The sequence below is a fragment of the Ornithorhynchus anatinus genome, chromosome 5 (genome assembly GCF_004115215.2).
Source record: "Ornithorhynchus anatinus isolate Pmale09 chromosome 5, mOrnAna1.pri.v4, whole genome shotgun sequence".
NCBI classification, from domain to species: Eukaryota; Metazoa; Chordata; class Mammalia; order Monotremata; family Ornithorhynchidae; genus Ornithorhynchus; species Ornithorhynchus anatinus.
The window spans coordinates 62,555,868-62,570,257 of NC_041732.1; the positions used below are offsets into that span (position 1 = coordinate 62,555,868).

The following is a 14,390-nucleotide window of genomic DNA, read 5'->3' on the forward strand; positions in this document are numbered from 1 at the left end:
TTCCAAGCGCTTAGTACAGTGCTCTGCACAGAGTAAGGGCTCAATAAATACTGTTGAATGAATGAATGACACCTTGTAAGGGCTTAACGAATACCATTATTATTATTGTTTATTATGAATGAGTGAGTGAGGCGCGGTGTCGGTTGAGAAAAGGCCTCATGGGGGGGGGGACTACAACTCCCAGCAGCCCCCGCGGCGGGGCGGGGGAGGACGTGGAGGCAGCGAGGCCTCGGTGCCCTCGCCTGCCCGCAGGACCGGCCGCTCCAGCCGCAGAGGGGAGGGTGGGCACCGACCCTCTGCCCTGGTTGGGCTCGGCCTGGGGGGGCGATGAGCTGCAGCAGCTGCAGGAGCTGCAGAAGCTGCAGGAGGAGCTGCAAGAGCTGCAGGAGGAGCTGCAGGAGCTGCAACCGCCGGAGCCTCCGCAATGAGCGCAGGTGAGGAGGCGGCGGCTCCCCTCTCCCCCGCCCTCCCCGTTGCTTTGGGGATGAGCTTGGGGGGTCCTCAGGGCCGAGCCCGGAGCTGCCCCTTGGAGGGGAGGCGTGGGTACCAAGCTGGGCATCCTATCGGTTTTTTTCCGGGAGGGCTTCCAAATCAGGCTCTCCCCTTCGCGGACGGACTTGGACGACTCGCTTCCCTCGGGCCCGTGGGATTGCCAGCCCCCAAAGGGGTGCGCATCGCCCCCACACCCGGGCTGGAAGTCTGGACTCCGGGGTGCTGTGCCAGGCTGGCTCGTGCTACCCGTTCGGGCAAGAGCCAGGCCGCAGGGGCCTTCTTGGGTTATGCAAACTGGAGAGCCAAGCCAGCTGCCTTCTCCTTCTCTTCCTCCTGCTGCTGCTGCTGTCAGCGAGAGGGGGGAAGCCGGCCCTGCACTTTAATAATAATAATTTTGGTATTTGCTAAACGCTTACTATGTGCAGAGCACCGTTCTAAGCGTTGGGGTATACAGGGTAATCGGGTTGTCCCACGTGAGGCTCACAGTCTTCATCCCCATTTTACAGATGAGGGAACTGAGGCACAGAGAAGTGAAGTGACTTGCCCACAGTCACACAGCTGACAAGTGGCAGAGCCGGGATTCGAACCCGTGACCTCTGACTCCCAAGCCCGGGCTCTTTCCACTGAGCCACGCTGCTTCTTTACCGGAGTCCTGGAGCCCTACTTGCGTATTTCTTATTTCTGGGACTGTGGCCTGTCCCCATCCCTCTTCCCTCTCCCGCCCCCCCTTGGCCTTTCCCCCCCCCCCTTCCCTCCCACTATCACTGCCCTTTTCTTTTCTCTTTCTCCTCTCCTTCCTCCCTCTCCCCCTTCCCTCTCCTTCCTTCTCCGCCCCCCCCCCCCCCCCCCCCCCCCGGTCCCGGAAGGCCCCAGGGCTGGGAGGTTTGGGAATGACAGCCCGAGAACCAGGGTACAGAGATGCAGCAGTGGCAGGGGGTCAAGGGAGGTGAGGTTCTGCGTTTCTGGATGTCAGCCCGAGGGAGACCGACTCCCCAGAGAGGTTTGAGGGAGGGGAGGAAGGGCTGGTTTTGTTCCTAGTGCCAGTTCCTCTGTTGGCTTCCTCGAGTCCCTGACAAGCAGATTGTCTCCTTTCCCCAGAGGCTCCTTCATAGGTCTCCTAGCTCATCCATGACCCAGCCTCCCTGCCAGTCCACGCCTGAACCCCACCCCCATCCAGATGCAAAAATCTCCTGGGTTTAAAGATTTAGGAGAAGCAGCTTCCAAAGCTCCCAGGCACCTTCTGGAGGGTCACAGCCCATGCTTTCCAGGAGGTTTTTCCATCAGTTCAACCTAAATCCCTCCTCCACTAATAATGATAATGAAGGTGTTTGTTAACCACCTACTTTGTGTCAAGTAGTGTTGCCGGGATAGATACAAGTTAATCAGGTTGGACGCAGTCCCTCACAGTCTTGATCCCTGTTTTATAGATGAGGTAACTGAGTCACAAAAAAGTGAAGTGACTTGCCCAAGGTCACATAGCAGACAAGTGGCAGATCCAGGATTAGAACCCAGGTCCTTCTGATTCCGAGGCCCGTGGCTCTAGCCACTGCCTCCCAAGAAACAAGAATGACCATCTGGTCTAGTTATCAATGGATCAATGGTACTTTTTAGAAAGCAGCTGCCCATGCCACCTCTGCTGTAACTGAAAATATCAATAAAACAAGAACTTACTGGTCTCGGGTCCCCCCCGCCGCCCACACACCGAGCCATACAACCTAAGGCCTCGGCCTTGCAGCTGGAGAAGCCCAGGCTGCCGTCCGCCTGCTTTGCCCAGGCCAGGCTTCTCCCGGGGTGGGCCGGGGGAGCTCAGGCGGCGAGCCCGGGCAGGGACACAAAGAGGAAGCCCCAATCTGGCTCAGTCTGCGGCCGTATCAGCGGCCAGGGAAGTTGAGGTCTGGTGGCACGGTCCCAGTAGGAAGCGAAGAGTTCCTGAACAGCTTTGACTCTGGTTCCTCTGTTGTCATCTTACTTGGGCCGGGGGCCACCCGGCTGGGCTCCTCTCCTATTGGGCTGCGGGGGGGGTGGTCACCACCATGAGAGGGGAGCCGGCTCTGGGGCAGAGTAGGCCCCGTGACCCCTTTGCCCCCTGGCTGAGGGAACCTACTTCCATCCACCTGACCCTGGGCTCCTGACATTTCACACTCACCACCCCTACGAATCTCTCCTCCCAACCTCTGGAGACCGAGGGATTTGGGCCAGAGACAAGGAACAACTTCCTTTTGGAGAGGGATTTTAGGCAGAACCAGTGGCTCAGTAAAGCCAGGTAATCTCCCACTTTGCACAGCTTCAAAAACTAGAAGGATTCTGCTGCGGCAGGGTGGTTAAGCGGAGTTGTGCCTGAAAGCAGAGGGATGGATTAAATGACCTCTTGGAGGGGTGCCTCCCAAGCCTAGGGATGCCGTGTTTTATGGAACAGTGCAATCTGTACAGCTGGTAAAAAGTCTGATTTAGTATGACAGCTGGGGAGGGTGTGTGTGTCAGTGTGTACACACTTCATATTTGCATAAAGAAGAGCAGCTTCACTGAGCTAGCTGGCTTAACCCTTTCAGGTCTGTAACCAGCCTTCTTGGTCACATGGGAGCCCCTCTTACCCCAGGTCGGAGATTTTGCTCCTCAGGAGACCAGGTGTAGTAGTCATAAAGATGATGATCGTCATCAGTGTTATTTATTGAGAGCTTACTATGAGCCAAGCACTGTACTAAACTCTTGGGAGAGCATTCATTCAGTCGTATTTATTGACATATTCCCTGTCCATAATGAGTTTACAGTCTACAGGGGGTGAGACAGACATTAATATAAATTAATAAATTACAGAAATATATGTGAGTGTTGTGGGGCTGGGAGTGGGGAAGAACAAAGGGAGCAAGTCAGGGTGATGCAGAAGGGAGTGGGAGAAGAGGAAGGGGGGATTTAGTCAGGGAAGGAGAAGATGTGCCTTGAAGGGGGTGAGAGTAGTCTCTCAGATTTGAGGAGGGAGGGGGTTCCAGGCCAGAAGGTAGGGTAGGGTGAGATAGGCGAGATTGAGTCATAGTGAGAAGGTTAGCATTAGAGGAGTGAAGTTTGCGGGCTGGATTGTAGTAGAAAAGTAGCGAGGTGAAGTAGGAGAGGGCAAAGTGTTTGAATGCTTTAACACCAATGTTGAGAAGTTTTTGTTCGATGCAGAGAGGGATGGACAACTACTGGAGTTTTTGGAGGAGTGGGGAGACATGTCTCGATCATTTTTGAGGAAAAATGATCTGGGCAGAAGAGTGAAATATAGACTGGAGTGGAGAGAGACAGGAGGTTGGGAGGTCATCAAGGAGGCTGATGCAGTAATCCAGGCGGAAGAGGATGACATTGTATTAAAGTGGTAGCGGTTTGGATTGGAGAGGAGAGGGTGGATTTTAGCGATGTTGTGAAGGGGGAACCAATGGGATTTAGTGATGGATTGAATTCCTGGGTTCAATGAGGGAGAGTGGAGTCAAGGATAATGCCAGGGTTGCATAGAAAGAACAATGATGCCGTCTACGGTGATGGGGAATTCAGGGGTACAATATAAAGAGTTATCAATCGTATTTGAGTGCTTACTGTGTGCAGAGCACTGTACTAACTACTTGGGAGAGTTCAGTATAATGGAGTTGGTAAACATGTTCCCTGCCTACAACGAGCATACAGTCTAGAGGGTGATGCAGATAGTAATGTAAATAATTTAATATTTATTAAGTGCTTACTGTGTGCAGACTACTGCATTACGCGCTGGAGAAGAATACACAGGTAGGGGTTTAGACACATTCCCTGAACTGCAAGGTGCTCACAGTCAAAGAATATACAGGAAGGAGATCATATATCTGGAAACAGATATAAAAGGAGTGTTGAAACAGAACACTAAAACAATTTAAAAGACAAGGCCAAATTCACAGATTGAAAACAAAGATAATAATAATGTTGGTTAAGCGCTTACTATGTGCCGAGCACTCTTCTAAGCACTGGGGTAGATACAGGGTAATCAGATTGTCCCACGTGAGGCTCACAGTCTTAATCCCCATTTTACAGATGAGATAACTGAGGCACCAAGAAGTTAAGTTACATGCCCAAAGTCACACAGCTGACAGGTGACAGAGCCGGGATTAGAACCCGTGACCTCTGACTCCTAAGTGCTATTTCCATTGAGAATGGGGTGCTGTGGCCAGAAGAGCAGAATTTCAGGCTCCTTGAGAATCAGAGTTCAAGACACAGCGGTAGCCACAGTGACCCCCTGCAGCAGGTGACGAGAGGCCGGGGGGCAGGTGAACCAGCACACACATATACATGTTCTCCCATGCTCACAGGCAGCAGAGAGAGCAGCCCGCGTGCCCACCCTAGGAAGACATAGGCCTCATGACCTTCCCTCCCTCCCAGGAACCACCCGGCGGCTGAAACAGGAGTCAATATTGACCAGGGGAAATGATGCTTCCAGCGTGACTGGCCCAGAACGCCGGTGCTGGCGGCCACGTCATTGTGCCGGCTGGGTTTGGAAGGGCCACGGAGCCAGAATCTCCTAGGACTCCTCTATGCGGCCTTCCAGTCAGCTCCATGTATCCCACAAGTTGAGGCTTACCGCTTTCTGAAATTCCACTTTGTCAAGGGTGCTAGCATCGTTGCTGTTGCCTGGAGGATTTAACAAGAACGAGAGGAATGAAAGCCCCCGGAGAGCCCCAGCCTTGGGGGCCACCTCTGCAGAGAGGGATTTGAGACCATTGCTACTTTTCCGGCGGAAATCAAGGAGCAGTAGGAAAACTTGGTCGCGGGAGCGGTGGGGTGGGGGGGGAACTGAGCACCAGATGATTTGAGCAGTTCCTTAACTCGAAGAAGAGTCAATAGAAGTAATTTTGTTCCTAAGCTTTATTTGAAGCTCAGGGTCTCAGAGTGGGGAAGTGAATTGAACTAGGAAGTGACATTTTGCTTGAGGAGGCAGAGAGAGTGTGGGAAAGACCCTTCTAGAGCTTCTCAGCCCCTTCCTCCTCCCCCCCCCCCCCCCCCCCCCCCAGCCACCGCTTAGAAATAATAATAATTGGGATGTTTAGGTGCTTATTATGTGCCAAGCACTGGTCTAAATTCTGAGGTCGATTCAGGATACAGGTGGGAGAAGAAGTATTGAATCCCCATTTTGCAGAAGAGGGAGCTGAGGCAAGGGAAGTGAAGTGACTTGCTCAAGGTCACACAGCAGACAGGAAGCAGCATGGCCTAGTGGATAGTGCATGGGCATAGGAGTCAGAAGGACTTGGGTTCTAATCCCAGCTCTCCTCCACTTGTCTGCTGTGAAACCTTGGGCAAGTCCTAACTTCTCTGTGCCTCAGTTACCTCATCTGTAAAGTGGAGATTAAGACTGTGAGCCCCATGTGGGACAGGGACTGAGTACAACCTAATTTGCTTGTACATAGTAAGCACTTAATAAATACCACAATTATCAAGTAGCAGAGCTGGGATTGGAACATAGGTCCTTCTGTCTCCCAGGCTCGTGCTCTACCTGCTAGGCCATGTGAAGCATCGTGGCCTAGAGATGAGAATGCAAGAAGAAGTAAGACTCAGAGTTGGGAAATGAACACATGAGCCAGCCACCTCTCCCCCCAACCAGCTTCTTTCCCACTGCTTTCAAACATGCTCATGGTCTCCCCTGACCTAAAACAACCCTCCTTTGACCCCATTATCTCCCTCCAGTTATTGCCCCATCTCCCTCCTATCATTCCTTCCAAACACCTTGAGCAAGATGTCTACACGTGCTGCCTTCACTTCTTCTCCTCCAATTCTCTCCTTGACCCCCTCCAATTTGTCTTCTTCCCCCTTCACTGTGCCAAAAGATCACTAATGATCTCCTTCTTGCCAAATCCAACAACCTCTACTTCATCCTAATTCTTCTTCGCCGCTCAGCTGCCTTGGACACTGTGGACCACCACCTTCTCCTGGAAACATTTTCCAACCTCGGCTTCACTGACACTGTCTGCTCCTGGGTCTCCTGTCTCTCTGGTTGCTCATCCTCAGTCTCCTTTACAGGCTCCTCCTCTGCCTCCCACCCCCTAACTGTGGGAAGCCCTTAAGGCTCAGTTCTGGGTCCACTTCTATTTCATCTACATCCTCGGAGAACTTTTTCACTCCTATGGCTTCAACCACCATCTCTATGTTGATGATCTCTCCTGATCTCTCTCCTTCTCTGCAGTCTCTTATTTCCTCCTGCCTTCAAAACATCTGAACTTAGATGCCCTGCTGAAACCTCACCGATTGATAGCTACTTATCCTGACTCTGGATTCCAAAAAAGCTATTTTCTTGAACACGGATTTCCACACTTCCTCCCAACTTCAAAGGGCAGCCAGTGCTCCTTCTCCAAGCAGGATTAGGGAAATGAAAAAACGGGCGCTCTCCTCTGTTCTTGTCCAGTTCTAAAGGCCTACTTTAATCTTCCACCAGTCATTGTCCACAGTAAATATTTGCTGAAATATCCGTGGAGAACAGGCTGTTTGATATTGATGGTTAGTCAAAGCTTAGCAATCAGCAAATGCTAGTCACCTGCAGGACTTTTATTAGCCAGGCCTTCTACTTCCTGAAGAAAAAGCACTCCTGTTGACTGGCTCTACTTTGCACATATAAAAACTCATACCCTTTCCCACTGCTCTAGTCAACTGTCCTATGCTCTACTCTTCTGCCACTTCACTTTATTGGCTAGAAATAAAAGCCCATATTTTAATAGCAAAATATCTAATTACAGAAGCAGTGTGGCCTAGTGGAGAGAGCACTGGCCTGGGAGTCAGAAGCACCTGGGTTCCAACCCCAGCTCTGCCAATTTCTCACTGCGTGACCATGGGCAAACCACCTCACCCCTCTGTACCACTGTACAGTGGGGATGCCAGTTCTCCCTCCTATTTGGACTGTGCACCTCATGAAAGACAGGAATGATGTCTGACCTAATTAACTCATACCTGTCCCAGTGCTTAGAACATTGTTTGACATATAGTAAGTGCTTAACAAAGAGCATTTAAAAAAAAATTAAAAGAGCAGGTTTGGACAGAAGATTATTTCAAATAGAATTGCCACTTCTCCAGGATTTACCAAGTCATCCAGTAATCTAGATTTCTGTTTGGTGTCTGGAGAGGGCTTTTTAATGTCTGGGAATGTGGTGAATCTTCACTTAAGCCACCAAAGCTTCTGCATTCCCTGATTTTCCAGCCTACTTAGGTCAGTGGCAGATGGTGGCAGTGATAGTTAAGTGTTGATGGAGCTGCTAAGTCCTACTTTTTAAAAATGACATTTTTTTAAGTGCTTAGTATGTGTCAGGCACTGTACTAAATGCTGGGCAAGTCACATAATTTCTCTGTGTCTCAATTACCTCATCTGGAAATGGGGATGAAGGCTTGAGAGTGCTTGGGTAGTGGTAGATGTGAAATTAATTGAGGAAGGCTTCCTGGGGTAGATGTGATTTAAGAAGGACTTTGGAGTTGGGAGAGCAGTAATATGACAAAATTTGAAGGGGAAGGATTTCCAGGCAGACAGAAAAACATGAACAAGAGGCCGACAGCGAGAGAGACTAGATTGAGGTACAGTGGGTAGATTATCCTGAGAGGCACAAAGAGTGAGAACTGGGGTGTTGTGAGAGAAGAGAGTGGATAAATAGGAGGGAGAGAGCTGATGGAATGCCTTAATACCAATGATCTTTCTGCTTGATGTAATGAGGAACTGGCAACCACTGGCAGAGTGGGGAGATGTGAACAGAACGATGTTTTAGAAAAGTGATCCGGGCGGCAGAGTAGACTGGAGAGGAGAGTGAAGGCAGGGAGGTCAGCAAGGAGGCTGATGGAATAGTCAAGGAGGGTTATAAGGAGTTCCTAGACTAGCATGATGGCCATATGGTTGGAGAGGAAGGGGCAGAGTCCAGAGTGTTTTGAGGGGAAAATTGACAGACTGAATATAAGGGGGAGAAAAGAGAGGGAAGAGTCAAGGATTGGGTTTTTGAGAGACCAGAAGGATGATGATGGTGTCAGCTGAGATGGAAAGTGAGGGGGAGAAGAGGATTTGGAAGGGAAGATGAAGAGTTCAATTTTGGACATATAGAGCTTGAGGTGTGTAAGGAACAACCATAGAGGAATGCCCTGGAGGCAGGAGGAGATGAGAGATTGCAAAGGAGAGCAATCGAGGCTAGCAAGGTATACTTGGGTGTCATTCACATAGAGATGGGAGTTGAAGTCATGGGAATGGATGAAATTCCCAGTCAGTCCTTCAATCAATCAATTATTGAGCCCTTACAGTGTTCAGAGCACTTTACTAAGTGCTTGGGAGAGTATAATAGAGTCAGTGGATACGATCCCTGTCTTCAAGGAGTTTTCATTTCAGCTCAGGGAGCCGGGAGCTTCACCTCACAGGCCTGCGGGTGCAGCGGGGTTATCCATTCCTCATTCGTGGAACATTCGGCTTCAGCTTGGAGGATCAAGTCTCAGAGCGTGAGGGAGCGGCCCCCTGGCCAGAGTAGAGGGATGGTGCAAATGGGGCTCAGCTGTCCTGCCTGCACCGTGGGCACTCTGGTTCCCTCCAGCCTGTCCCCGATCCGGGCTGCCAGGATCTGCCTGGGCTCTGACTTTCAGTACCGGTCCCTTCTCCGATCCCCTGGCTATGGCCACAGCCAGAGGACCATTACTCGTTTGCGGGGCCCAGGCTCATGAGAACCAACCAGGGAAGGGAACACAGTGGCTCTGCAGGAAATGGGGGAGCCCGGGGAGCCGTCCCTGACCAAGCCCTCCTTTTCCCTTCTCCCACTCCCTTTGGCATCACCCTGACTTGCTCCCTTTATTCATCGCCCCCTCCCAATCCCACAGCATTTATGCACATATCTGTAATTTTATGTATAGTAACACCTGTCTCCCCCGCTAGACCATAAACTCATTGCAGACAGAGAATATGTCTGTTATATTATCATAGTCTATTCTCCCAAGTGCTTAGAGAAGCAGCGCGGCTCAGTGGAAAGAGCGCGGGCTTGGGAGTCAGAGGTCACGGGTTCTAATCCTGGCTCTGCCACTGGTCAGCTGTGTGACCTTGGGCAAGTCACTTAACTTCTCTGTGCCTCAGTTACCTCATCTGTCAAATGGGGATTAAAACTGTGAGCCCCACGTGGGACAACCTGATCACCTTGTATCCCCCAGGGCTTAGAACAGTGCTTTGCACATAGTAAGTGCTTAACAAATACCACAATTTATTTAGTACAGCGCTCTTCACACAGTAAATGCTCAATATATACTATTAACTCACTAGGGAACCCACCTCTAAAGTCACACTGAGAAGCAGCGTGGCTTAGTGGAAAGAGCACGGGCTCGGGAGTCAGAGCTCCACCACTTCTCAGCTGTGTGACTTTGGGCAGATCAAGCAGCGTGGCTTAGTGGAAAGAGCCCGGGCTTTGGAGTCAGAGGTCATGGGTTCGAATCTCGGCTCTGCCACTTGTCAGCTGTGTGACTGTGGACAAGTCACTTAACTTCTCGGTGCCTCAGTTACCTCACCTGTAAAATGGGGATTAAGATTGTGAGCTCCAAATGGGACAACCTGATTACCCTGTATCTACCCCAGTGCTTAGAACAGTGCTGTGCACATAGTAAGCACGTAACAAATACCAATATTATTATTATTATTATTATTATTATTAATAAAGTCGGGCCAGCTTCCCTGGAGATGCCTGGATGCCGGATGTGTCCCTCAGGCCAGATGGGCCCTAAAAGCAGGCAAAGGGGCTATGAGAGGGAGAAGTTCTTTCATGACCCTACCTGCTCTCCTATCCAGTCCCATGTGGCTGTTTGGCTTCGAGCCGACAGGTTGGCATGGTGGGCTCAGGGGACCTGCAGACTCCTGGAGTTGCCGCCTCTTGTGCCTGAGTGAATCCGGTTTCCCTATGCCCTTCCTTCCTCCTAGGCTAGGTGACTCAGAGTCCCTGGGGCTAGGGCCAGTGGGAATGAGGGGTTGTGCATGGGGAAAATCCAGGTGTCTCCCCACTCACTTGCCTCCTGGCCCCAACAGAGAACAGGGAGCTTTCACCCTGCTCAGAACTGGGAACAGCTGTTCCTCCCGCCTCCCTGCCAAACCCCCAGCCCAGCCCACTGACCAGGTGGCAGATGAGACCCTTGGCCCACAAGGGAGGGAGGGCAGCAGGGCAGGGAGGGGAACTGTGAGCCCATCTTTGAGCAGGGATTGTCTCTATCTGTTGCTGAATTGTACATTCCAAGCGCTTAGTACAGTGCTCTGCACATAGTAAGTGCTCAATAAATACTATTGAATGAATGAAGCAGCTGGATCTGGTTTCCTGCCATGCGATTTCAATGCAGAAGAATGGGGATTAAATTCTCCTCCCTCTTACTTACTTGGGACTGTGACCCCAAGTGGGATAGGGACTGTGTCCAATCTGATAAATTTGTATCTGCCCCAGTGCTTGGTACAAAACATGACACAAAATAAGTGCTTGAGAAGCTTGAGAAGTGGCTTAGTGGAAAGAGCACAGGCTTGGGAGTCAAAGGACATGGTTCTAATCCCGGCTCCACCACTTGTCTCCTGTGTGACCTTGGGCAAGCGATTTCTTTCTGCCTCAATTACCTCATGTGTAAAATGGGGCTTAACACTATGAGCCTCCCGTGGGACAACCTGAATACTCTGTAGCTACCCCAGTGCTTAGAACAATGCTTGACACATAGTAAACGCTTAACAAATGTCATCATCAACAACAAGTACCATTAAAAAAAAATGTCTTGGGCATCAGTTCTGAAAGTAATAATAATAATAATGTTGGTATTTGTTAAGCGCTTACTATGTGCCGAGCACTGTTCTAAGTGCTGGGGTAGACATAGGGGAATCAGGTTGTCCCACGTGGGGCTCACAGTCTTAATCCCCATTTTACAGATGAGGGAACTGAGGCGCAGAGAAGTGAAGTGACTTGCCCACAGTCACACAGCCAACAAGTGGCAGAGCTGGGATTCGAACTCATGACCCCTGACTCCAAAGCCCGTGCTCTTTCCACTGAGCCACGCTGCTTCTCCCGCAGGGCATGGGGTAGGCAGCTAGCACTCACCAGTAGCATTTGTCAGAACCATTGTCTTTAAGACTCTCCATCAGCTCTCTTACTAAACCACTCTCTTCTCCCACTGCAGCCCAGCTCTCACTCTTGGTTCCTCTCCAGCTCATCTATGCTTCACTCTCTTCTCCCACATCACCGACCTCTTGTTCACATCCTGGAACTCCCTCACCTCATATCCGGCGGACTCCTGCTCTCCCCATCTTCAGAGCCCTTCCGAGAGCACACGTCCTCCAGGAGGCCTTTCCTGACTAGTCTCTCATCTCCCCACTCTGTGTCTCTCAACTGCCACGCCAGCAATTCTCGGCCACCAAAGTGCTTTAGCAGACGCAACTCCTCGTAGCATTTATGAACATGTCTTTGTACTTTTATTACTTCCTCCTAGCTGTAATTGATTTAAGTGTCTGGCTCCCCACTAGGTTGTAAGCTCCTTGAGAACACGGATCATGCCTACTAATTCTCTTGTACTCTCCCAAACACTACATTCATTCAATTCATTCGCATTTATTGAACGCTTACTGTGTGCAAAGCACCAGACCGAGCGCTCTGGGCACTGTATTAAGCGCTTAGAGCACTGTACTACACTGGAATACAGTGTTCTGCACACGGTATCATCAGTGGTATTTATTGAATGCTTGCTGCAGTCAGAGCTCTGAACTAAGCGCTTGGGAGAGTACAACAGAGTTGGCAGACACGTTCCCCGCCCACAAGGAGCTGGCAGTCTAGAGGGGGAGACAAGACTGTCTGTAGGAGCTTACTAAGTACTTAATAAATGTGGTAGGAGCTTAATAAATTCTCCTGGTTGATTGATCTGGAGGGTGGGTGAGCCTTCCCCACCTCAGTGACTCCTGCTCTGTCTCCCTGGTACAGCAGGTCTGGGAGCCGGGCCTGCTCAGAGTGATTTGGGTGACCCGTTTGCCCTCCTCATGCCCGGGGCTCCCAGCCCGGTGCCTGCCATCTTTCTCCTGTGGAAGCTGGAGCGAGTCTGTCAGCTCTGTGCCCGTAAGCACAGTCCACGACAGCTCACCCCAGTCTGGCTCAGTGTTCTGAGAGTCAGCTCTCGGCCTCTGTCCCGCTCCCCCCAGCATATAGGGAAGACCTCTTGACCTGATGCCAGTCAGGCAGTTGTATTTATCGAGCCCTTACTATGTGTAGAGCATTGCAATAAGCGGTTGGGAGAGTACAATACAACAACAAGCAGACACATTCCCTGCCCGTAACAAACTTACAGTCTGGATGATGCAAGGGGTGCCCTCTGAGGAAGGCTGGTCAGAGAATTCACTCATCCATTCAGTTGTATTTACTGAGCACTTACTGTGTGCGAAGCACTGTAGTTGGGGGTTGGGAGAGTACAATATAACAATAAGCAGAAACATTCCCTGGCCGCAATGAGCTTACAGTCCAGAGAATGACAGAGTCCACGGGTGCATGGTTAGAGAAAGCCAAGGAGGTGAGTTAACTTCTAGCCAGTCACTGATTTGCTGTATGACCTTGGGCATTTGTCAAAATGCCCATTTCACCCCCACCCCACAGCCCTTATGTACGTATCTTTAAATTATTTATTAGAAATTATTTATTCGTATTAATGTCTGTCTCCCTCTCTAGACTGTAAGCTCATTCTGGGCAGAAAACATGTCTGCTAATTCTGTTGTCTCGAACTCTCCCAAGCACTTAGAATAGAGCTCTGCACATAGTAAGCGCTCAATAGATACCATTGATTGATTGGGCAAACCTTCTCTGGGCCTTCCTTTCCCCATTTGTGAAATGGGGCCGCCCTCGGTGCACCCCTAGGGGTGCGTGATGAGCAGGCGCTGTGGAAAACCAAGGGGCAAGGGAACCTTTGGCCAGGCTGAATCTGGATCCAGCCCTGGGAGGTGGGTGGAGCTGGAAGTATCTGCCCAGCTAGGAGAGAGAGCCATGGGAAGAGAGCAGGAAGTGGGCCCAGCAGGCTGGCAGGGACTGCTGACTGTGGGTCAAGACGGAGGGAAGGACCACCGCTCTTGAATGAGGAAGAAAGAGTTTTGCAGAAGTGGGTCACTGAGGGCCGGAAGAGTCAGCTGATTGGCTGGTTACCCTCCCTACCTTGAGCCTTGGCAGCCCCAGGCAGGAAGGGAGAGAATCCTGGAAGGGCAACCACATGGGACCAGGCCAGCCCGGAAGACCAGGCCCGAGACTAGTGAGGAGTGGTCAGAGCTCAGGTCTGGGAGGGAAGGAAGGAGGTAGAGGAGGACAAGGGGGCATGTGTTGCGCAGAAGCTGGACACTCCAGCATTGGTAAGATGTTGAGCTGAGGCTGCCCTCTCCAACCCTGGTTACCGGGACCAGAGCCCAGGGCTGTTTGGCCGTGGAGGCAGGGAGCTGGGCTCCTGGACTCTGGCTATAAGGTGAACTTTCCACAGGGAGCAGAGTGAGTGGACATTTCCCCCCTGAGGGTGGGGCAGGACCTGAGATCCTGGCTTAGGGGTGGAGCCCCGGCTACGGTGGACAAGGGAGGGGAACCTCCTGAGGAGATAGGGTGAGCATCTTGGGGAGTGAAGGGCTGCAGAGAAACAAGCTTCCTGGAGAGCTCTGCCAGAGAGGGCATGGCCTGGATGGGCCCGCGAAGGGTCTCGACCGGGGAAGGAGGGCTCTGAGCCCAGCCCCCACCTACCTGTGCTCCTGTGTCCACAGACAGCAGCCGGCTCCTGAGCCACCCGCCCCCTCGCTACGGGACCCTGGCTTCTGGCACCACCATGACCCGGAGGGTACGTGCAACATCTGCTAGGGAGATGGTGGATGGAGCCCGGAGCTCAGGGCGAGGCCTCCCTGGGTCCCTGGTATGGCATTAGGGTGGAGCCGGGAGAAATGAGGT

The 14,390-nt window shown here is 51.4% G+C and overlaps 1 protein-coding gene across 3 annotated transcripts in view; it reads left to right on the plus strand.

The window, feature by feature from the left end:
• The first annotated feature begins 212 nt into the window (after nucleotides 1-212).
• Nucleotides 213-14,390, plus strand: part of ATP13A2 (ATPase cation transporting 13A2) — a 30,575-nt gene continuing 16,397 nt past the window's right edge. For all 3 annotated transcript variants that reach the window (XM_029066201.2, XM_029066203.2, XM_029066202.2), the window contains exons 1-2: nucleotides 213-434; nucleotides 14,210-14,283. In XM_029066201.2, the coding sequence (XP_028922034.1) occupies nucleotides 425-434; nucleotides 14,210-14,283 (84 nt within the window). In that variant the 5' untranslated portion in view covers nucleotides 213-424. The remainder of the gene's footprint in view (nucleotides 435-14,209; nucleotides 14,284-14,390) is intronic.